General features: G+C 40.5%; 1 protein-coding gene across 1 annotated transcript in view; it reads left to right on the top strand.

Annotated features, from left to right (window-relative positions):
• The window catches only part of ctnnbl1 (catenin, beta like 1), an 86,864-nt gene that overhangs the window by 10,587 nt on the left and 50,978 nt on the right, over nucleotides 1–25,299 (top strand). Inside the window, exons 6-11 of the mRNA XM_051949794.1 lie at nucleotides 3,931–4,024; nucleotides 8,983–9,074; nucleotides 11,258–11,330; nucleotides 12,612–12,670; nucleotides 13,057–13,205; nucleotides 20,974–21,155. Coding sequence (XP_051805754.1) covers nucleotides 3,931–4,024; nucleotides 8,983–9,074; nucleotides 11,258–11,330; nucleotides 12,612–12,670; nucleotides 13,057–13,205; nucleotides 20,974–21,155 — 649 coding nt within the window. The remainder of the gene's footprint in view (nucleotides 1–3,930; nucleotides 4,025–8,982; nucleotides 9,075–11,257; nucleotides 11,331–12,611; nucleotides 12,671–13,056; nucleotides 13,206–20,973; nucleotides 21,156–25,299) is intronic.

Below are 25,299 nucleotides of genomic sequence, written 5' to 3'. Positions count from 1 at the left end.
CGACTGGTTGCAATTGAAGGAAGGATGAATGCGGCCAAGTACAGAGATATCCTGGAGGAAAACCTCTTCCAGAGTGCTCAGGACCTCAGACTGGGTGGAAGGTTCACCTTTCAACAGGACAATGACCCTAAGCACACAGCTAAAATAACAAAGGAGTGGCTTCAGAACAACTCTGTGACCGTTCTTGACTGGCCCAGCCAGAGCCCTGACCTAAACCCAATGGAGCATCTCTGGAGAGACCTCAAAATGGCTGTCCACCACCGTTCATCATCCAACCTGACAGAACTGGAGAGGATCTGCTAGGAAGAATGGCAGAGGATCCCCAAATCCAGGTGTGAAAAACTTGTTGCGTCATTCTTAAGAAGACTCATGGCTGTACTAGCTGAAAAGGGTGCTTCTACTCAATACTGAGCACAGGGTCTGAATACTTATGACCATGTGATATTTCAGTTTTTCTTTTTTTAATAAATTTCCAAAAATTTCTACATTTCAGGTTTTTTTTCTGTCAAGATGAGGTACTGAGTGTACATTAATGAGAAATAAAATTAACTTTTTTAATTTTAGCAAATGGCTGCAATGACACAGAGTGAAAAATTTCAAGGGGTCTGAATACTTTCCATATCCACTGTATGCTAAATATGCAGTGTTGCATCTAAAGAGTACATTTCTCTGAGGCTTTACTTTTGTTGACTAGCTGCCTGGTTATTGTCTGACATGAAGAATCATAGAGCCAGATGGACATATATCAAAGATTCTTGGAAAGCTGTGTGCCTGTGTGAATTGGCCTCTTATGTGACAGTAGTAGCTCAGGTGGCTATGCAGCACTCTCAGTATAAAAGCATTATACAAATGCAGTCCATTTACCATGCAATGGAGCGCCCACAAACCTCACACTTCTTTACAGCTACTTCCAGGGGAAATGGTTTCAGGGCAGCAAGGGTTGGTTGAATCCATTTGTCTCCCCTCTTTGCTGTAATGCTCACAGCTCCTCTGTCCTTGCTGCCAGAAGGCCAGGTGGTATCCTTGATAAGATAAATCAAAATGATCCACGACAGTCTCTGGTGGCTCATACATCTGTGTCGACTGTCCGTCTTCTTTCGTCTGTAATAGTACTTTTATCCAGCCGGTTGGCACCCCACAAGCTTTGTTTGGCTATGAGTCTCCAATCTTGACTTGACTGATAACGTGGGCATTTTCAGAGAAGCAGTCACTTTCTACTGCCAAGACCGAGATTTAAAAGTGAACTATGACTCTGTCATTTTTGTAGCCCTCTGTATTTTTTCTCTTTGTGAAGTGTCAGTTTCTTCTTTAGTGTCACTTTAAACAATAATTTAAAGAGAAAGATTTAACACACAAACTTCAAAGTGAAAACATTGACATTGAGAGATTTGAAAGTGACCGTGGTGCTTCATATTACACAACAGTCCCTTGATCAGAATGAAAAGTCTTGGCCTGTGGTTAAAAAGTCAGGTCAGAGGTTAAACAATCAGAACTACGAATGGAAGTTTTAACCAGTTTTCTTGTTTTGATAGTTGATTACGTCATCGATCAGTAATCAGCTAATAATTTAAACTATTGTGGTGTACTGGACATTTCTCTCAGAAAAAGCCATTTTTGAATCCAAACGATCCAGTATTATATTTGCTGCAAAAGTGGCAACGCTACAACTGTACTTGTAAACTACGATTTGGCTTTAGTAGGTGAGCCAGAAGCCTTTGATCAAAAAAATCAATCAAGAATCAAAATTTCAACTGGTGACCCCCAGGTGTAAATTACAAATAGAAAAAGGCACACAATAAAATACAGTGAACCCTCGTTTATCGCGGGGGTTACATTCCAAAAAGAAGTCCATGAAGTAGTCAGCTTTATTTTTTTACATATATTATACAATACTGCACTTGGGGGAGCGCTGCAGTTGCAGCCAGGTGGACGCCGCGGCGGTACTCTTGCCTCAGAGTGCGGGCCGGCTGAATCAACTGGAGCAGTCGGGGGTGGGGAAGGCTCGCGCCGGCGCTCTTCTCCTGGGGAACGCGGCTGCGGTGGCCAGAGACGGCTGGGGACCACGTCCACTGTCCGGTTGACGGCGGGGGAAAAGAATAAGGCTGCTCCGTCTTTCAGGGTGTCTCACTACATGGAGATCAAGGAGAGAAATGATCCAGCACTCCACAGCAGGCAGCGCTGGCCTGTATGGCAGAGGAGACGAGGCGCGGAGACTGTTCACGTTGGTCAGTCCCTTAGGCAATCAGGATGCAGAACACAATGCACTGTTTAAAAAAAGCATAAAAAAACTGCGCAAAAAAAAATAATCCGTGAAACAGCGAAGCCGTGAAAGGTGAACCGCGTTATAGCGAGGGTTCACTGTACTCAAAAGATATGTAAACTGAATTAGTGCAAAATGAGCAGTATAATGAGTGGTAAAGTGCAATCCAGTGCAAGGCTCAGTTCTTTATTGTACATAATGTGTCTGTTTGTGTGTGGGGTGGGGGGGTGGACAGGATCAGCTCTGGGATAAAAGCTGTTTGGGATAAAAACTGTTTTTCAATCTGGTAGTTTGAGTTTTTATGTTTTTGTACTGGTTACCTGAGGGAAGTGGATCAAACGATCCATTTCCTGGGTTGGTGGGGTCGCTGGTGATAAGCCGGGCTTTCCTCTGGACCCCGCCCGTGTAATGTTGAGTCCAAGTCAGGAAGAGGACTTCCCACAATCCCCTGTGCTGTTACCACCTGGGCTAAGTTCTTTCTGTTCTGAGCTGTGCAGGTGCCCTACCATGCTGTTGCAGTGATACAGAAGATGCTTTCTATTGTGGCTCTGTAGACATTTGTCATGAGCTGAGGGGAGAGACCAGCATGTTTCAGCTTCCTAAGGATGAAGAATCTTTGTTGAGCCTTCTTCACTAGGTGACCAGGTGTGTGCTCTGTCCTCCTGGACCTCCTGTAGTCCACAATGACCTCCTTGGTCTTGCCCTTGTTCAGAACAAGATTGTTGTCTGAGCACCACCGAATAAGGTGCTGGATCTCCTCTCTGAGATATGAGACCCACTACGCTGGTGTCATCAGCAAACTTCATGACCGTGTTTGTGGAGTGGATGGAAGAACAATCACTGGTGAATAGAGTGAAGAGGGATGGGCTGAGCATGCAGCCCTGTGGTGTCTCTGTGCTCAGGAGAATGTACTGTCTCCCATTCTCACCACCTGAGGCCTGTTAGTGAGGAAGTCCCCAACCCAGTAACACGGCAATGTGGACAGTCCCAGGTTGTGGAGCTTCAGTGTCAGCTTGTCCAGGCACACCATATTAAAAGCTGAACTGAAGTCCACAAATATCATCTTCACATAGGTGTTCGAAAGCTGCAGGTGGGTCAGGGCCATGTGAAGTGTCGTGGAGACTACGTCCTCTGTTGATCTGTTCTCCCTGTAGGCAAACTGATATTGATCCAGACCAGCAGGGATGATGTCCTTGATGTGCTTTCGGACGATGCTCTCAAAGCATTTCATAATCACTGGAGTCAGAGTGACCGGGTGGTCATTGTTCCAGCAGGTGATCGCTGACTTTTTTAGGCACAGGCACAACAATGAAGGTTTTAAGGCTGACGGTGACTGTAGAAAGCTGCAGAGACAGTATCCCTAAAAACTCCTGCCAGTTGGTTGGCACATAGTTTCAGGGCGACCCCACAGAAGTCTCATGTCTTGGTGGTTCGTTGCTAGTTAGACCTCCACATTGCTTCCTGTCTTGCCAACGTGGAATTGCTTGCAGAGTGAGTGACCACCTCTTTGAGTCACTACAGGATTAAACATAGCAATGGAGCTGCAGTATTTTGTTCCTGGTGGTGCAACCAGGCACTACAGCAATTTGTTGAAGAGGGTTAATTCATCATGATCATCAACTAATATGAATATAAGCTTTGATTTCAGCTTCATCTTTGTGTGTCTATAGTTGGAAGGTCAGGTGGTGGCCTTGCTGGTGCAGAACATGGAGCGGCTGGATGAGCAGGTGAAAGAGGAAGCTGATGGCATCTACAACACACTGGGTAAGGAAATGTACACCAAGGTTGTAGCAATAACACTCCACTCTTTGATTATTCTAAATGAAACTGCCATCAGCATAAACAAAACACTTACTGTGATCAACTGGAGTTGTCAGTAAAAGCACCACTAGAAAGTGTTTTGTCTTTGAAAGCGAAATAGTTCCACATTTTATTCCTGTAATCAGTTTTGTCCAAATTCACTGAGACACACACATTTTCAGCTTTTGGGTTTGCGTAAATACTGGATAAATTTCCTCCTTACATTACTAAGCAGAGCAGACTCTGTAGGTAAATGCTGGAATAGATGGATTGACTGAAATAGTTACAGAAGGACACCAACAGTGTCCAATAGTCATTTCACTGTCACCTGTCCAATGTACGCAAAATACATCTGAATCAAATAGTTGAAAAACCTGGCTTGCTGCATTCAAACATTCATCATGTTTTGAACTGAATCCTAGACCGATGAGAGTGGCCAAACAAAGCAGGCGCCAGGAATGAAATATTGAACTGTTTTTATAGAGCCTGTCTGTCCTGTTGTTCAGGGAGGGAAGTAGCAGTACAAGAAGTGTCTTAGAATTGATTAATGCTACATTGTCATATTTATTTAAATTACAGATATATTTGTCTTATTTACATACATTGCAGTTTAAATGATTAAAGTCAGAATATATTAATTTCGTACCAAATATGCCCATTTTTTTCAAACTGATGCCATTTTTGTTGGTCAGTTCATCAAGTGTCATAATTTAACACTATCACACCGTGGTTTCAGGAACTGTAAAGTACAGTAATGTATTTGGATAGTCAGTAGGTGATTTAAGGGCCAGCATGCACCAGTTGTTAACCTGACATCTCTCACCTGTGTGTCAGCCCTTTATGAAACCAGCCTACTGTCAGTTTCTCAAAGTTTTAGCATTCCTGAATTTTTTCAAATGTCACGGTTTAATTTCTTCTCAATTTTAAATAAGTAACTGTATCAACATTGAAGAAATCCTCATTACTGCGCCAAGGAATGTGGTGGAGTTATGTGACGATTGCTGTGTGTTTGTACTTCTGTTCATTTGCCTGTGTGCAACATTATGCAGAAACAGACTAATGGATTTAGATGAAATCTTCAGGGAAGGTTAGAAATGACACAAGGACCAAGTGATTAAATTTTGGCAGCGATGCTTCTTATAGTCTGGATTCATGGATTTGTTAAAAATTTCTGTATATAGCACCAGATAGCACCACGGCGTCACTGTAACTATGACGACAAGTAAACACTACGTCAGGTGTCTGCTGATGATCACATGATTGCAATCCTATTCCAAATCAACCACTGCGGACTTATCGGGACTTACCTGTTGGAAACCATTCAACGACTGAACAGCCTTGGTGTAGTGCTGCGCTCTATGGGTATTTTTCTTGTTATTATGGCTGCAGGTGTTGTATTTACATCTTCACCTCAGAAATCATGAAAACACAGCAAATGTATGATTTGCTCAGAGTTGCTGAAATGTTTCCATGTGACTATACATCTCAGTTCCTCAGTCGCTGTCAGCGCGTATCCCTGTGAGTAGGACAACCATTAAAGACTCCAAGGCACAGCAGTTGCTGCAGTCCTGTGAATTACACACGTGGACAAAATTGTTGGTACCCCTCAGTTAAAGAAGGAAAAACCCACAATTCTCACTGAAATCACTTGAAACTCACAAAAGTAACAATAAATAAAAATTTATTGAAAATTAAATAATCAAAAACAGCCATTACTTTTGAATTGTTGATTAACATAATTATTTAAAAAAACAAACTAATGAAACAGGCCTGGACAAAAATGATGGTACCTCTATAAAAGATTGAAAACTATTTGACCAGAGTGACATGATTAACTCAGGTGTGTCATTTAATTGACATCACAGGTGTTTCCAAACTCATAATCAGTCAGTCTGCCTATTTAAAGGGAGACAAGTAGTCACCCTGCTGTTTGGTGAAAAGGTGTGTACCACACTGAACATGGACAACAGAAAGCGAAGGAGAGAATTGTCCCAGGATATCCGAAAAAAAATTATAGACAAGCATCTTAAAGGTAAAGGCTATAAGACCATCTCTAAACAGCTTGAAGTTCCTGTGACAACAGTGGCTCATATTATTCAGAAGTTCAAGACCCACGGGACAGTAGCCAACCTCCCTGGACGTGGCCGCAAGAGGAAAATTGATGACAAATTGAAGAGACGGATCGTTGGAATTGTATCCAAAGAGCCCAGAGCAACCTCCAAAGAAATTAAAGGTGAACTCCAAGGCCAAGGTACATCAGTGTCAGATCGCACCATTCGTCGTTGTTTGAGCCAAAGTGGACTTCATGGGAGACGACCAAGGAGGACACCACTGCTGAAAAAAACTCATAAAAAAGCCAGACTGGAATTTGCAAAAATGCATGTTGACAAGCCACAAAGCTTCTGGGAGAATGTCCTTTGGACAGATGAGACCAAACTGGAGCTTTTTGGTAAGGCACATCAACTCTATGTTGATAGACTCAAAAACCAAGCATACGAAGAAAAGAACACTGTCCCTATGGTGAAACATGGAGGAGGCTCAGTAATGTTTTGGGGCTGCTTTGCTGCATCTGGCACAGGGTGTCTTGAAAGTGTGCAAGGTACGATGAAATCTGAAGACTATCAAGGCATTCTGGAGAGAAATGTGCTGCCTAGTGTCAGAAAGCTTGGTCTCAGTCGCAGGTCATGGGTCTTCCAACAGGACAACGATCCAAAACACACAGCCAAAAACACCCAAGAATGGCTGAGAGAAAAGCGTTGGACTATTCTAAAGTGGCCTTCTATGAGCCCAGATCTGAATCCCATTGAACATATGTGGAAGGAGCTGAAACATGCCATTTGGAGAAGACACCCATCAAACCTGAGACAACTGGAGCTGTTTGCTCATGAGGAGTGGGCCAAAATACCTGTTGACAGCTGCAGAACGCTCATTGACAAATACAGAAATCGTTTAATTGCAGTGATTGCCTCAAAAGGTTGTGCAACAAAATATTAAGTTATGGGTACCATCATTTTTGTCCAGCCCTATTTCATTAGTTTGTTTTTTTTAAATAATTATGTTAATCAACAATTCAAAAGTGATGGCTGATTTTGATTATTTAATTTTCAATAAATTTTTATTTATTGTTACTTTTGTGAGTTTCAAGTGATTTCAGTGAGAATTGTGGGTTTTTCCTTCTTTAACTGAGGGGTACCAACAATTTTGTCCACGTGTGTATTTCATATTCAAAACATGTCGGACAAATATCTGGGAGAAATCTGTGACATTCACTGCACACTACAGGTGCTCTGTATATAAGTACACTGTATTAAAAAAACATGCTTGGATAGAAATAGAAGCTCTGAAAAATTTGAATGTTCTGAGCAAGAATAATTGATAAACCCTGTCTCGTTTACTTGTAGTGAAACATGACAGGCACCTCCAGAGGGAGGTTTGCCTTCAAGGTGTGTTTGAACCCTTGTTAGAGCTTTGGGCAGTGCAGTGACAGGGATCTCCCACAGGCTCGGGTTTGACATCACGCAGAGGGTGTAAACTAACTTTCTATTATATTCGTTCAGCTGTTGCCTGTTGGGAAGGGTCTGTGACATTTTCAGTGACTGTGAAAGGAAGCCGTCAATGTCTCATTTTAGGTGTTTTAAAACACTCACTCAGCTCTGGCATTAGTCATGGAGAATCAGTTTTTGACAGCAATAAGTGTAGACAAGGTCCTGGAGAGAGCAAGGTTTAGCAGATAGCTTGAAAAGTCATGGTCTCTGTATTTAGCCTCACATGAATCAGACATTACTGCCTCTCAGCTCTTTTTGTGTTGAATGAGTGTGCTGAGATGATATTTTCTTTTTTGCCAGATTGAGGCCGGGTGTCAGGAGGCCTGTTTAGGTGTGTTTGGCTCTGTGTATGAGGGTTATATCGTGGCAGCAGTGCTTGTGCATTGCCTGTTCTAGTTTATTTGTGTGTGTATCTGTGTGAGCTACCAGGGGAGCCCTCCAAGCTTGAATAAGCCTTTTGTCTGCCTTGGCTGCTCTCTGCTCTGAGCCTGCTGTCCTCCAGGATTCTGTCTGCCTGCTCTGTTTGAACCACTGATAAAGGCCCTTCCTCTCTCCTTCAGTATCCTTCCACTTCAACTCTATCATTTCTTTGTCATCTCCAGCCCTTCTCTCCAGATGTTGCTGTTTTGTTTTATTAATTTTTTTTAATCCTCTCACAACCCTCTCTTCCTTTTATGATCTCGTTATCTACTCATTCTCTCCCTTCTCAGGTCCCTGGTTCCCTCAGCTTTCCATGCTGCATCTTTGGCTTGTCATTCCACCCCTGTTTCCTCCCTTCTGCTTTTCCTCTCCCCTCCCTCCTCTTAGTCTTCCTCTCCTTTCATCACCATCCCACAGTCTCCCCTCTCTCCATCCTCTTTTGCTTCAGTGCTCTCATAAAGACATCAAGTAACAGCCAGCGACAGCTTCCTAATGAAAATATTAGAAGAAGCTGGGACAAAAACCAGACAAACCCTCTATAAAAAGACGACTGTCAAATTTCACAGAAAAAAGTTAATTTTTCCTGATTGAAGGTTTTGATATTGGCCTTAGATTAAAGACCACTCAGGTGTTTTTAGGTGCTAAGGCAGACACAACAACACAGAGTATGTAAAAGTTGTTTGTGCTTGTGGAAGCACTGGATGTCATAAAATGAGAGAAAAACAGCGAGGGAGAAACTATTTAATGTGGATTTGTCATGCTGTCTGGCTGATACCACATCCGCTTAATAAGATCAGTTTTGATATTGATTGGACTTCTGAAATTTGGTACAGCCACCCCAACTTATTTGATCTCGAGCAGGAGCATTGATAGAAACTTTCTCAAGGATGCTTTAGCAGGGTGCACATACACCTTAAATGTCAAATTTTGATTTCTGACACTTAACATCTTCTTCAGCTATCACAGAAAATATGGCCGAGTTCAGACCAGGCCTGTGCACCGAGGCAGCCCAGCAGGGACTTATGCAGTGGCTGCTCAAGAGAATCAAGGTAAGAACTTTGCAAAGTATTGTCATTTTCAAACTTGCATCAGTTAATCACTTAAATGATCCGATTGATAGAAAATTAATTGGCTTTTTTTATTCAATTAATTGTTCATCTGTCAGTATTTGAAGAGCCCATATTATGCTTTGGTGTTTTCCCTTTCCTACAGATTGTTATGGCTTTTTTTGCACATGTAAAAAGTCTCATCGATACTCTAGACACTCATAAGTCTGGAGGTTGTAGTCTATAACCAGAGTTTTTGCTTTGCTCTGTCCAGCTGACCAATTAGAACAGACTGGACTTTTTAGGAGGAGTTACAGGAACTAAAATTGAGCGTTTCAGACAGAAAGTCAGAAGATGTGCTGCAGTAATGTCTAGTGTGTTTTTTGAAAAGTACAGCATGTAAAAATATTGTAGTTTGCCTCATAAATATAATTATAAGCCCATAAAGGTAAATGCGATATGCTTTTTAAATGGAAATTTTAATGTGGTCATTTAATCTTCTCAGACATTAAAAATGTATTGCTTTTCACAGTCTTTATGCTGTATTGAATTTAATATATTTTTGGTTTTAGTTTGGTTGGTCAAAACAAGACATTTTATGGCATTGCCTTGACCTCTGAGAAGCCAGGGTTGGCTTTTTTTGTGTTGGTGTTTTCTGAGATAATCTAGATCAAACAAGAATCAATATATCAAGAAAATAACCAAATTAATCTAATAATAAATATTTTCAGTTGTGTCCTCGTTTATCGCATAACCTTCTGTTCCATAACTAGTTCCACTTAGTATAAATTATGTTTAGAGCTGCAGCTATTGATTATTTTGGCAATTGGATATTCTATCGATTTATTATGCCGATTAGTAGAATAATCAGATTCCACACTTGGCATGCATGTTACAGCATTAAAAGTGGGAGTGAGTGCGCTGTGCAGCAGAAATAACCGTCCTGGTGGAACACGACACATCATCAGTGGTGTATTGTACACATGCAGTATAGTACAGGGCATTCAACTAAAACTCAAAGCCATGGGAACCTTCATGTATTTAGTTTGTGATGCAGAAATTGCATAAATGTGTTTTTATGTTTGGTTTGTTTAAACTGCTGGTATTGCAGCTGATAGAACACAAATAAGAAAACAGAATTATTTATTAGTATTTATTACAGAGAATATTCAATCAGTGACATTAGTTTCACTTTGATTTGGCCACAAATTTAAGTAATTTCCTTCATTATGAGGCAGTGTCAGACCTACATGCACTTCAATACAATGTCAAGTTTGATCATTTCATTGCGCAGCTGTCTGTTAGAAATAATCAGCTGCATTGGTCAGTAAATTAAATATAATCACACATGTTTAACAGTTTTCTACCAGCATTCCTGTATTATATAATTTCCCGTAGGAGCTTTTTGCTGTCTTAAACTCTTATGTTCCTTGTTGTTCTCCATCAAAACAACCTGTTTGTGATTGGTTCATTTAGTGCAGAAAACAAGTCAAATGAAGCTTTAAAACTCTTGTTTGTGTGACGAGTTTGAAGCAGAAAATCTGAGTTAACAAAGAAAGTTGAAAACCACCTTCATACCTGTTAACTCTGATTGAGGTTTTAGTTTTTGTCGAGCCCACTCAAGAAAAGTCTGACTATGTTAAAGTGCCTTCGTAGTTCAGTTTCCGATCTGCTAAATGCCGTAAACACTTGAAAAGTGTGCATCAATTAAAATAAAAGTATCCTGCCAACTCATAATCAGTTTATTCATTATAGGTCTGGGTTCGTATAGGATGAAGTCTGAGTCCGGACTCGGCCTGTGGTCTACTAGTTAGTGACCTGAGGTCTAGTATGTAATGGTCTAAACGAAGCCTCAATTCAGAGATTTTTGGCTCAAGGAATTTTAGCCATCGAACTGCTCGAATAATTCAAGGAACTGTTTTAGCCCTAGCTATGGTCTTCTAGAAGTCATTTTTTCCCTGTATATTCACTCAACACTCAGAGTTGTTATGAATGAATAAATGTGTTTCGAACTGCTGTGGTTGCATCCCACTAATTTATACAATATATATTGCAGAATCTCTGCTCAAGGTTAAAAAAATGCAGATTTTCTGATAGAACACATGGTGGTTTTCTAAATTCTCTGGAGAACAGTTTCTTGAGACCAGTGGTAATTAGAATTTGGTCTCTTTTTCTCTCCCTCTCAGGCAAAGATGCCGTTTGATGCTAACAAGCTGTACTGCAGTGAAATTCTGGCCATCTTGCTGCAAAACAATGACAGTAAGTGTGTCTCAGTAAATGGTTTGCAGATTCCAAATGATGCTAGTTTATTTTTCACATTCTCCCACCCTCTTTTCTCTCTTTTCATCCCCTCCTTTCCTTTTTCTACTCATCTTGGCTCAGGCATGTTCCATCACAGTCCTACCTCTTTGTGTCTTTCTCCACTCTTTTCATGCCTGCCTTTCTGTTATCACTCCTTCCATTTGTCACTTCCCTTCCTTTCACAGATTTATTCTTTCCTCCTTTTATCACCCCCTATTTCCTTCCTTTGTCTTTTATTCCTCATTTTATTTAGTCACATTTGGATTTTATGTCACCTTTCATGTTCTAAACTGTATCTCCTTGTAGCTTTGATGTCTTTTCTGTTGTAGCCTCCCTTACTACAAACGTGGTAAAATCCTCAGATAGCCATAGGACTATCAAGTAACTGGACAGATTCTCATTAATGGTACGAGCCACATTGATATTCAGTGGGAGTTGTGTCTCATTTTACACTCACTCCCCTCCTCCTCACTGGTGCTGCCTCCATTCATCTTCTCTCACCTGGCCTTCTAATATAGAATAAAATCGAAATCTGAAAAATGTTGTTTTGCACTGAAGAAAGTGCCTGCACAAAAAAGGTACCATATTTTAAATCAGCATTTTGAAATAAGAATAAGCCACACAGTTTCTATTTAGGAAATGAATGGAAATTGCATGTAATTATCACGTCGTACTGTTGAGTTTAATATAAGACAAGATGCAGCATCTCATCCATGTTACTCAAGATGCTTTTGATTAGTTACATTTTTCAAATGAATTTCAGCTTTTGTTTACATAACCTAGACAGAGTAACAAATGCAAAGCACAAGCTATTGTTGTTTTTGTAAACGTGGGTGTTCGTCATGCCACGTCCTCATGTAATTTTACAATATTTCAGTGCGTTTCATTTGTGGCCACTCAGAAGCACGACTGTGTTGTGTGATACTCAAGTCTACATAGAAAAACTTGTTAGGATATATTTTTCAATGTCCTCATTTTCTGGCTCTCTGGACGTCCCTCATGTCTGATGTGCTCGTCAGTATTTCTGATCTTTTGCATGCCTCTGAAGCCTCTCTCCTTCCCATTTCTCTTTTGTTTTCTTTACCAATCCACTTGATCTTTTTTAAAAATTGTTTTATGTCTGTCGGACCGCTCCCCAAATATCTTTTTTTTTGGCAGTCATGTCAATATTATGTCTCTCCTGTCCTTTTCTCCATTTTTGTCTCTGAATCTTCCTCTCTCTTTCTTTGTCTTCCACAGATACCAGAGAGCTACTGGGTGAGATGGATGGCATTGATGTGTTACTGCAGCAGCTATCTGTAAGCTTTTTAGACACTATTTTTAGTTTGCTCTGCTCACTACCCTTCATATTCACTCACCATCCTCTTGAGGCACATAGGAGTAAAACGTAATTATACTGTGAGCTTTTCCACACCCGAGATAGAAATTTAGGCAGCAAACTCTGGTGCTCTCACTTGTGCATTCATGTCCAAGCCAGTCTTAACACTGAGCTAATTTTACCCATTCTTTAATCTTACAATTAACATCGCCTTTGCATTCTCCAATAGATGAATTAAGAGACGTGATCTCCACAAACAGTCTTAGAACTTTTTGTTTAACACTCATGCATAGGCATGTGCATACCAGTGCATGCTTTGTAAATACATCCTCACTCAGTGCTTTCTTTTCCTTCCTTCCATCTCAGGTGTTCAAGCGCCATAACCCGTCGACAGCTGAAGAACAGGAAATGATGGAGAACTTGTTTGACGGTCTATGTTCTTGCCTCATGCTTCCCACCAATCGGGACCGCTTCCTCAGAGGAGAAGGGCTTCAGCTAATGAATCTCATGCTTAGGTGAGGCTTCTCAGTAAAAGTAATGCCATGACACACTTAAATTTTCTACACATATTGTTGTTTGGTATGCCTGGTGGTCAGCCCATCTGCCATCTTGGGCTAGACTGAAATATGACCTCATGAGATTAAGGTTTTGTAGGGGACAACTTTGCTGGCTTACTTGAGATAACTCAAAAAGACATAGCTAGGTGATCTTTCAACTTTTCGTCTCCATCTTGCATTCAAGTACGGAGCCCCCTAGGGGACATCCTTCCTGTTTGTGTTATATCCCTTCCTGTTGTACTTTTTCTCCTCCGCGTTTGTATTTTATTCCTTCGCGTTTGTGTTTTTTTTCCTTCGCGTTGTACTTTCTCTCCTCCGCGTTTGTGTTTTATCCCTCCGCGTTTATTTTTAAGGAACACTTTTGTCATTTTTGCCCTCCGCGTTTATTTTTTTAAGGAACACTTTTGTCATTTTTGCTGTTGACAAGTTGTTTTTCAAAGACGGAGTTCGCGTTCAAAGTCGAACTCCGCGTTTAAAAACGAACTCCGCGTTCAAAGTCGAACTCCGTCTTGGGCCCGAGCAGTGTCACTCAGTCAGTCTGTTGAGCGTGCAGCAGGGGAGTCAGAGGACGGATTCCTACGGTACTACTTCCTGTCCAAACTTAGTTTGGAGGTTTGCTTTGCCTGGCACACCAGCTGATCATCACCTTGGGACATTACACGCCAAACGGTAAATAATTATTTTAATGAATACCACTGTGCTTCGTCTATTGTTCTGAACTCTGCTGATCTCAAGTCACATTAGCCCTTTCTGTATTTATCGCAGTTGGACTGCTTCGGTTTGCACGCCAGCATGAAGCTAAAAGGAGCGCTCGTTTTTGTTCAGTGGGACCACGCGCGGGACGGTGCGCTTTTTATACATTCAGAGAAACAGTCGCGGTTTGGTCAGTAGAAACGTTGACAAAACGAGCGCTCCTTTCAGGAAGGATGTCCCCTAGGGGGCTCCGTATTCAAGGGCACATGTTATGCAATATCCAGCTTTACATTGTTACTCTGCCAAGGAACGTAATGGAGTAACAATGAACAAGCGAACACTATGTCAGCTGCCTGCTGATGATCACATGATTGTGATCCTACTACACATCGACGGCTTTGGACTTGTGGATCTGGACGTATCCACTAGAAATGATACAAGGGAAACTTGATTAAGTTGTGGGGGTGTTTCCGAGTCCCATCAATTCCCGTCGCTCGCTACATATTTAGGTCATGCGATTTGATATCCATATATACATGCATAACACGGATTTCTGATCATCAGTAACTAACAAATAAGTGCTGCATTCCTAAAACAACAAAAAACTTAGGTAGATATGATAGCCGAACACTCGTCTGATTCTTTCAACAATGGAAATCAAATATTCTTCCTAACTCTGTTGCAGAAGTTCCCACAAATGTGTGGCACTTGTAGGTTGCTTTGTTTTCACTCTTCTGTCCAGTTCATCCTAAACCAGATCCATGGGGTTTAAGTCTGGAGACTGCGCTGGACACTGCATGTTTTCAAGCTTATTGTCTTGTTCTTTTTGCCTAAGGTAGTTCTGTCAACATTTGGACTTATGTTTTGGGTCATTATCTTGCTGTAGGATGAACCCCTGATCAACTAGGAACATACCAGAGGGTACTGCATGGTGCTGCAGAATGCTGTAGTAGCTGTTTAGGTTCAGGGTTCCTCTCACTTTGTAGAAGTCACCAACCCTGGATCCAACAAACAGCCTCAGACCATCACACTTCCTCCTCCATGTTTGAAAGAGTCACATCCATCCATACATGCAGTAAAACACCCAACATCCAACCATCCTTTCACTGACTCGATGGCGTATAAAAATCCTGCGTGATGAACCAAGGATTTCTAATTTTGATTCATTGATACATAATACCTTATTCCAGTCTCCAGTAGTCCATTGATGGTGTTTCATGGCCCAGACAAGCCTCATTTTCTTATTCTGATGTCTTAGCAATGACTTTCTTTCTGCAGCTCCACCTGTCAAACCCACAACTCCAAGTCTTCTCTTCACAGTTGAAACTGAGACTTCTTACTATGACCACTATTAAGCTCTGCTTGAAGCTGTTGTCCTGGGAACCACCTGTCACCAAGCTGTTGACTCTCAGAAACTTGACTTCTGATTCTGTTGTGGCTTTGGGTCTTCCAGACCTGTTCTTGTCAAAGTTTCCTCCAGTTTCTGATTACCTTTTGATGGTGAAGAGAACTGTACTCACTGACACCTTGACTTTCTTCACAGTTTCTCTGTAGGAAAGACCTACATTTAAGTGTTACGATGCTCTGTCTCTCTTCTATTGTTAATTGCCTTTTCCTCGTCATTTTTATAGCAACACACTACTTTCTAAAATACAATATTGTTCAGATAATACTCTGTAGGGTATGGTGCCATGATGTGTTCTAAAACTCATTTTATGCAGACAGAGGGGATTGTAAGTAATCAAGAAAAGTTGGGACACCTATAGGAATTGGTCACACCAACTTTAAGGGTTGATCAACCTCCATTGCTGCAGAAGGCTTTTCTATAGTTCTTAAATATGCATTATTTTTCAGTTTGTGTAACCTCTGGCAGTTCATGACTTCTCTTTGTACCATTTCAAGCTATTCATTGGACTTGAACTACTTGAAGTTCAATAAAAAAAATGAGGGAATTCTAAAACTTTTGACTGGTAGTATATTGTATTTTGGCTAGGTAATAATATTAAGTATGCTTATTAGAGGTTAAAATATGGAAAGGCAGTTGCAAAGTTTTATGTTAATATTTAAAAACATTTTTGTTTTGTTACAAAATAAAAGATACCCAGGTTTTGTGCACAAGCAGAATCCTCTATCTGAAAATCTTGACTGAACAGAGAACTGTGACAATGTCCTCATAGATTTGTTTTGAAAAGCACGTTGCTTGAGGAAACTTATGGTTTCTGAAACCTCAGTGTCAGCTGCCAAACAGCACAACAGTCTCATGTTACACTAACTACGTTACAAGTAGCCTTAACGTATTCAGAATTTCAGTCCTGTCTACATCTTGTTGTAGATTATGTAACTTTGAGTGGGTGCGTCAGTTGTTTTCAGTTCATCTAAGTCGTATCACTTAAATGCAAACAAAGACCTTCTATGTAAGCACTCTTTGAGCAGAATACGATGACGTTACATGCCATTTACTTGCCGTCATTTTTTGATACAAGAAAATATCTGTTGCAATACTACTGTTAAATGTTAAATCGGTAATCTGTGTCATTTAAAAGATATGTTTTTGAAAAGCTCTTCAGTTTCCTGTGTGTTCTGGTGTCATATACTGTGTAACATGCTAAAGTGCTACAGCAGGGTGGAACTATGAGAAGTAAGCATTCAGTGCTATATTCAGTGGGTATGGAAAGTATTCAGATCCACTTAAATTTTTCACTCTTTGTTATATTGCAGCCATTTGCTAAAACCATTTAACTTCATTTCGTCTCAGTGTACACACAGCACCCCATATTGACAGAACAACACAGAATTGTAGACATTTTTGCAGATTTATTAAAAACGAAAAACTGAAATATCACATGCCCATAAGTAGTCAGACCCTTTGCTGTGACACTCATGTATTTAACTCAGGTGCTGTCCATTTCTTCTGATCATCCTCAAGATAGCTCTACACCTTAATTGGAGTCCAGCTGTGTTTAATTGTATTGACTGGACTTTAGGAAAAGCACACACCTGCCTATATAAGACTTACACCTCACAGTGCATGTCAGAGCAAATGAGAATGAGGTTGAAAAAACTGCCTGAAGAGGTCAGACACAGAATTGTGGTAACGCACAGATCTGGCCAAGGTTACAAAATAATTTCAGCACTTAAAGTTCCTAAAAGCACAATGGACTCCATAATCCGTTTGGGACGAGAATTCTTCCTAGAGCTGGTTGTCTGGCCAGACTGTGTAATCGGGAAAAAAGAGCCTTGGTGAGAGAGGTAAAGAAGAACCCAAAGATCACTGTGGCTGAGCTGCAGAGATGCAGTGGGGAGATGGAGGAAAGTTAACCATCACTGCAGCCCTCAACCAGTCGATTCTTTATGGCAGAGCGGCCCAATGGAAACCTCTCTTTAGCGCAAGTCACATGATAGCCCAATTGGAGTTTGTCAAAAAACACATGAAAGACTCCCAGACTATGAGAAATAAGACTCTCTGATCTGATGAGACCAGATAGAACTGTTTTTTATCTTAATTCTAAGCTGTATGTGTGGAGAAACCAGGCACTGCTCATCATCTGCCCAATAAATCCTATAGTGAAACATGGTGGTGGCAGCATCATGCTGTAGGGGTGCTTTCAGCAGCAGAGATGGGACGACTGGTTGCAATTGAAGGAAAGATGAATGCAGCCAAGTCCTGGGATGAAACCTTTTCCAAAGTGCTCAGGATCTCAGACTGGCCAACGGTTCACCTTTCAACACGCTTTGGTTTTCAATGACCAAAGCGGCATAGCCAAAATAATGAAAGTGGCTTTGCAACAACTCTGTGACTGTTCTTGACTGCCCAGCCAGAGCCCTGACTTAAACCCAATTGAGCATCTCTGGAGAGACCCTCAAAATGGCTGTCCACCAACGTTCACCATCCAACCTGACAGAAATGAAGGATCTGTAAGGAGGATGCAGAAGATCCCCAAATCTAGGTGTGAAAAACTTGTTGCATCATTCCCAAAAAGACTCATGGCTATACGAGCTGAAAAGGGTGCTTCTACTCAATACTGAGCACAGGGTCTGGCTACTTATGACCATGTGATATTTCAGTTTTTCTTTTTGTCCCCCGCTGCGCGAACGTGCGAAGAGGGGGACCTAGTATTCGCCTCCGTCCATCCGTCCGTACGTTCCGCATCCTTGTCTGCGCGATATCTCATGAAGGAATTGTCGGGATCTTCGTCAAACTTGATGTCAACATGTTATTAGGATGATCCCCTGACACCAGTCAATTTGGGTGACCTTCGCATAATTTTCAAGGTCACACCGAGCATTTGTTGACTGTGACTTTCAAATACCATGTCTTCGGCGGGGGACATAGACACGTTAGTGTCAAAACTTGTTTAATAAATCTTCAAAAATGTCTACAGTCTGTGTTTTTCTGTCAATATGGGTGTGCTGTGTGTACATTAATGAGGAATAAATGAAGTTGAATGATTTTAGGATATGGCTGCAATATAACAGAGTGGAAAATTGAAGTGGGTCTGAATACTTTCCGTACCCACCTGTACATATTCTGTAATGGAAATCCCTGATATACAGTCTGGCATTCACATCTCAGTACAGAACTTTGTTTCCTTCCCTCATGCTGTACATCCATCTCTTCTGTTGCCTGGTGAGGGTGCCAGTTCAATCAATCAACACTTGGTGAAGCGCAGCAAGGCAGAGATGTGACCTTAAGAGTCATAAAGAAACATTACACGCATTTATGAACCTTCACAGCTGCTGCACCTGTGCACTAATGATCACATCGCTGGACACGTAGATTTAAGGCTTCGATCGATACCTCATTATTGAAATGCAGAAATCCTTTTCTATTAAATCTTCCACCAGGGAAGAAAGAAGATAAAGACAGAAAAAATGCATAGGAGGTACAAGAACAGAGCAAGATATGACTTTGGCAGTGTGGTCTTTAAAATGAATGGTGTTTTCTATAACAGGCCCAAAGTTAGGTAAAATACATGATGTTTGTTAGAGAATGACACAAACACATAGGATTTATCATATTAATGAACAATCCTACTGCAGAAGCTATCAGACGTGTTTTCAGCTCTTCATACTATCTCCATATTAGTTTATCAAAGTTTAATGCGATAGTTGCAAATTGCATTTTTTGGATTATATTTAAATGCAAAATCTCTTTGAAGTAGTCATGTACCCCAGTAATCACATTTCATCACTTTTTTTCTGTACAGAAAAGTAATGATGTAAGCATTTGTCTTTCTGCTTCTTACTGAAAGCAGCCCTGTTACTATGCAGACATTTATTGCACCAGTAATTTCAACATAAGCTGAAAAGCAGCAGAATGAATTATTGTATGTTACCACTATCAACAGAAACTTCTGGGTGGAAACACATGCAGCCCAAGCTGAGCATTCACACGTCTTCCTGTGGTATCAACATTTATTCAGAGAGTATATGCAGCTATTGAGCCTGCAATGTTGCTCTGCACAAATGCATACAAACAAGCTTCAGTGGCTGCAGTTATTCTTTGTACGGAATACACTGACTCATTCAAGCTTAAATACCAGATCCCTTCAGATCACACAATTTTCCTCCTTCCTCTTTCCATCATGGCCAACCAAAGCAGCTTTGGGATATACAGACAGGTCACAAATTAAAGGAAAATCAACATAAAGTTTCTTTATGCTGCCTGACCGCTTTAGTGAACCTTTGCATATGTTTTCCAAGTCTCTGGAACTCTACTGGAGGGATAAACTTCATCATTCCATTAGATGTCACCTCAGTTGGGGTTTTGATGATGACGACAAAGAGCGCCGCTGGGCTCAGAGCAGCTCCTGCTTCTTAACCAAGACACAATATAGCCGCAAAATAACAAAAACATAGGGAGTGGAATAAAAGTTAAAAAAACAAAACCGCTCTACTCACTGAGACACTTCATCAAAACTCTATTTTAGTTCTTCAGCTTTATGCTATATAAGCAGACAGCTAATTGTTTGTCAGACTAGGCTCTGCAACGGGAACCTAAGATGTGCCAAAGGCATGTCCGACAACCAGATAATAATCTCATAGAGTTTTAAGTGCATCGATTTTCGTGAGTTTTCGAAGTAGAGCTCCCTTTCTTTTTCTAATTGGATGTAGCCATTTGATGTGGACACATCTGAGTGTTTGGTCAGTATTTTGAACTGTACACAGGTTAATAAACTCTTCAGGTAGGATCCATCTTTGAGTGATTTAGATTTCCAATATCCTCTAACACGATCCACAATCCATTTTGGAGTGACAGCAGTAAACTTTAGTACACCAGTATGTTGAGTTAAATCAGCTGTCGACCACCTCAATTGCCTTAGTTTCTCTTCAGAAAGCACCCTTCGTGTCGTTCCCCTGTGCCCTCCACAGCTGTCTATCATGTATATGTCTGTCTACAGAACCAGACACTACTGCCTGAAATATGTGTCCTTCCTCTGAAATAACACTGTCATCTGTCATTGGTTGGAATGGAGGAAGTGACACTTTGACAGACAGCTACATTTCCACACACAAGAAGTGTGGAGTGGGAGGGAAGGGGTGTAGACAGAGCAGGGCACTACTGGTCCCCTCATAATGGCAATGCTTTGTTGATCTAAAACAGACACATACCTACTGTATATTAGAGTTTATTTGTTGAATAAATACTTATTATAAATTATGCATTTTAAATAATTAATGGATTCACATAGACTTGTTATATACTGGGCTAACAGTACTGTCTAATATAAAACTAATGAAATTTTCTTAGCAATAGCTTTATGCAAGGACTTTTCTCCTCCTTATTCTCCATTTTTCTTGCTTTTTCAATAAGGTTTTTAAGTGTTTCAAATGAGTTCTATCAAGCTCTCTTAACATCACATGTTTTTGTAAATAATTTGTTTCAGCCTGATGAATGCCACTTTTCTTGAGCAGATGCACAACTGTGAGATTTCATTATCGGCATATGAACTGCTTTTCAATTGCCATGTAAGAGACACAGCCATTGTTACTGTAAATCTGCATATTGCTTGTTTCTTTGTCTTGATTCCAGAGAAAAGAAAATGTCTCGAACCAGTGCTCTGAAGGTCCTGGACCATGGGATGATTGGACCAGAGGGAGCAGATAACTGCCACAAGTTTGTGGACATCCTGGGCTTGAGGAACCATCTTTCCTCTTTTCATGAAAACCCCCAAAAGATGAAGAAAACTGGTGCTTCAGAGAAAGAGCATGAAGGTCAGTCACATATTTCAATGAGTCAGTAGTAACAGGATCCTTCACAAAGGCTGCAGCTGAAAGCATGTCACTGTGTTTAGTAGTGTGACTTGTTGAGGCAAGCAGTGAAAACTGGGAGATACATCATTAACCTGTTGTTCACTTGCATACCATCACCAGCAGCGGTTACCATTTGTCTCCCTGATAAAACATTTGAGATCAATGGATTCCACAGAAACAGTGAAAATTGTCTGTACACATGCTCTGAAAAGCCCTGGTTGTGGACTACTTCAAGCACTGCAACTAGCTGATCTCAACTGGTCTTTGTTGTAAATGCCTGTTTATGTCTCTTGTTTTACCTCCGTTTCTATCACTCATCTTTCCAGTTTCAAGAGTTGTTCATTGTGCTGTAAATCGTGCCATTATTTTCCACGGAGATTTTGGACCTGGTTGCAGACTTTCTACAGTGTTGCATATTGAAAGCGAGGCTTATAAGAACCCATCGAAATGCCAGTGTTCATTATTCTTCAGCAATTTTATTGTTCAAAAAACATTTACCTCATAATTTACATTTTTTTAAAAAAGAGAGAAGCTTCCTATTGCATTAATGAACTCAAACACTATCTCATTGTATTCGGATGTTTCAGAAACAGGACACGAATTGCTAAGGGTCACTGGTTTATGTTAGCAAAAATGGTTTTGCATATAATATATTGCCATAGACATTCACAGCTTCGTTCACTTAGCTGTCAATTTTCTCAGTATTCTGAGAAATCACTCATAACTAATGAGCAAAATATAGCATTTCTGTTCCATATGTTGTAGATAATGACTGAAAGCTACTTCTTTAACAACCTACAACTGTCACAATTTTGATTTGTCAAAAAAAAAAACATAAATTGCTGAGTGTCCTAATTTAAATTATTGAAGATGTGTGCATTTCCTACTTCTCCAGCTTCTAGTTTTCTGCAATGTGTAGTCACACCGGTTTCCTGCAGACACACTCAGTCCTAATCTGTTCATGTATCACGGTTTGCTGCTTCTTTGGCCTGTCAGTTTACACTATCAATCCAATCTTGATTGATTTTCCTGCCTGCGCTCTTGAACCTCTCTTGTCTCTGAGTGAGAGATAGGAAATGCAAACAAGAGGAAGAGATGGGGAGAGAGAGCAAGAAAGACATAGGTCCATGTCATACAGGACAAGAGAATAAAACAAGGAGAAGCTGAAAGAAAAAGGAACCTTATCCGTTTCTCTGCTCTTTGTTTGATTTCCGACATTCAAAATACAAAAAGCCCTCCCATCTCTCTGTCTGTAATGATTAAGTTCCATACATCCGGTGGGACTCCCCAGCTCTGCCGAGGAGAGCAAATTGTTTCCCATTGTGTCCCATCTCACCCAGGGAATTGATAAATTAACCTTTGACCCCACTGAGCAGTAGGAGAAACAGTAGGGGAGATAACCCAGCCTAGCAGTGAAACCGTGGCCTTGGCAAAGCAGACACACTCCAAAGAGACAGACTTTTACAGAGATGTGAAAAACCACTGTGGAGGTTCTTCTCTTCTGTAAAGTTTGGCAAGTCTAGGTCTTGATCTGATTGTAATTCTTAGGGAAAGCTGTTGCTGGAGATCCACACTATGATGATGAAAGGAGTAGGTCTTGGAGAGGTCAAAATCAGCAGCTGTGTCTATTGACACCTCTTTTGCTGGGAGTTTAAGATGTTTGCAGTAAATGTTGTGGTAAGACTTTTAGTGGCCTTTAAAACCAACTACCACTATATAAACCTGACAATGACTTCAAATCTTTGCACAAGTCATTGTTTAAATAAGCATTGTTACAGAGAAGTTCAGGGTGAAGGTGAAAGTAAGCAGGTGGCCATAACTGCCAAAGAGAGTTTTCAGACTGCAACCATAATAGATGCATATGCAGCCATTTTTTGAAAGTGTGTGAATTAGACTTTGCATTTGTGTGAGTGCATGATGATCATTGGGCTGATTTGCTGTCCCTCTGTGCAGCACGGTAACTACTGCATAATGTATTGGGGTGACAGTTGTAGTTTTCACTGACTTGGTCGGTCTGTTCTACCTGCACTTTTCCTGCCTATGAGAGAGGCAATCCATTAAGCTGTTGCCATGTTCCAAAGAAGAGATGGTCTATAGCTGATGAGCAAAATCAGCTGTAAAGTAGAAGAGATGAATGGTTGTTGAGATATGAAAAAAACAGACTGGCGCACACAGACTTCATCAGTTACTAGTGAAATATTTAGAATTCAAGCTGCATTTGTAAAGCCTTCACTCAAAAAAATGTCCAAGACATCCCATAGAACATACTGCATGGTATAGTGTAATCATAATAACTGGTGATTGTTAATCAATTGTCTAGCTGTTAGTATCCCTCAGTTTTAATCTTGTAGGAGACTTTAAAAAAGGAGAGAGAACTATTTACAAGACACTGACAAGGCCAAAAGGTGTACACATTCATCGTGCTGGATGAGCAGCCCATCGCTTTAGTAGAAAACACAAGTTTTCGACATTTTTAGGAGTTTTTGTGTGACAAGACAGAAGTACCATAAGTTGACTGTTTGCACGTGATTTAAATCATAGTGGCGCTTTATACGCAGCACCTGGGCTTTACAACAAGGATCACGACCACCTATGAGGTATTTTACCAGCTGTGACTGCTGTTACCATTTCAGTATGCTGGTTTTATTGTAACACTGCACCAAGTGTGCTGTGACTGTGAATGTGAAAGTCAATCTATTACACCTCTTTAAAGTGGAATTGTGATTATATCTGAGTGCTCTAGTTTTACGCCATTAATGCAGCACTAATGGAATTGCAAACTATTCGTAAAGGCATATTTTACATTGTTTACTTGTTTATTATAGCAACTAAAAATAATGCTACACTGAAAATACAAATAATGTGAGGGCGTAGCTTTGATGAACACTTTTTTCTTGTTGAGAATATACATTGGATTTAATAACGGTTTCTTACTTGAGGTATACTGACTGCAACTGTAAGGAAAATGTTATCAGTTTGGGGCTTGGTATTGGCAGATATTCAATACTAAGTGACTTGGATATGGTTAATAAGTAAATTTATCTATTGGCTTGACTCAAATAATGCAAAACCTTCAAATCCATGCTGCAGAGGTCAGATACTAGTTCATGCCTTCTTTTTTTTTTTGTTTAAAGCTTTCTAAAACTACACATTTAGACTGACTCTCAGAACAGTGCATTATGTTTCCAAGTGCTAAAAACAGATAGTTATTTGCTTGCATGGCTGCTTTTATCTCGCAGAAAGACAGCATTTATACAAATACACGTTTTTATTAAAATTCACAACTATAAACTACTGTCTGACATCATCAAATTGAAAACAATGAGCTTTGATTGGTTTAACATTCATGATTTAATCGTTAGTCTATCATAAAATCACATTATTCTTTCTGATTAGACTTGGAACGTGTACTCTATAGGATTTCCCTTCATGTCTCCATTGATTTGTCAAACAGCCATAGTTGTAATGAGATGCCCGTCATAATATATAACACAGTGAGTGAACCTTCCTTCCCTGTAAGGCTCCTAATTGAAAGTGCTATGAATCAAGTGGCTCTCCTGAACAACACAACAACACTGTAGATTAATTAACTATCATACGCTTCAAACAAAAGTAATTAGGAGGTAGAGACCTCTCTGTCCTTGTATCTTTAGTCTGCTCTCTCACATTCATTCTGTCCTCTCTCTATCATAGACCTCCGTGCAAAGATTGATCCCTGTGAAATCCTGACTGAAATTGATGTAGCCCAAATGACCAGGCATTGCCAGGCCATATTAGCATACAGAATAGCATAATTAATAGAGCGATTGTAAGTGGGAAGAAAAACCTCAAAGGAAACTAGAGGGGGAAAAAAATCCAAACAACAAATTACATTTTTCTCCTCATGAGTATTCTTGTCGCAACACTGACATTCACCTTGGTTTAGGGTCTCAGTTTATTGGTGTATGTACTCTGTCATTACCACTGAAATGAGATTGTATGATGGAAATTGGTGGCAGCCGGTTGTTATATTTAGGTGGCTAATGATGCGAGCAAGTGTGAGAGGGAACAGAAGTAAACAACTAATTTACATGGTGAGGCACAATAGTCCTAGCTGTGTCTCCAA

The sequence above is a fragment of the Acanthochromis polyacanthus genome, chromosome 6, assembly GCF_021347895.1.
Source record: "Acanthochromis polyacanthus isolate Apoly-LR-REF ecotype Palm Island chromosome 6, KAUST_Apoly_ChrSc, whole genome shotgun sequence".
In the NCBI taxonomy this organism is placed as follows: domain Eukaryota; kingdom Metazoa; phylum Chordata; class Actinopteri; family Pomacentridae; genus Acanthochromis; species Acanthochromis polyacanthus.
This window is presented reverse-complemented; position numbering and strand designations above follow the sequence as displayed.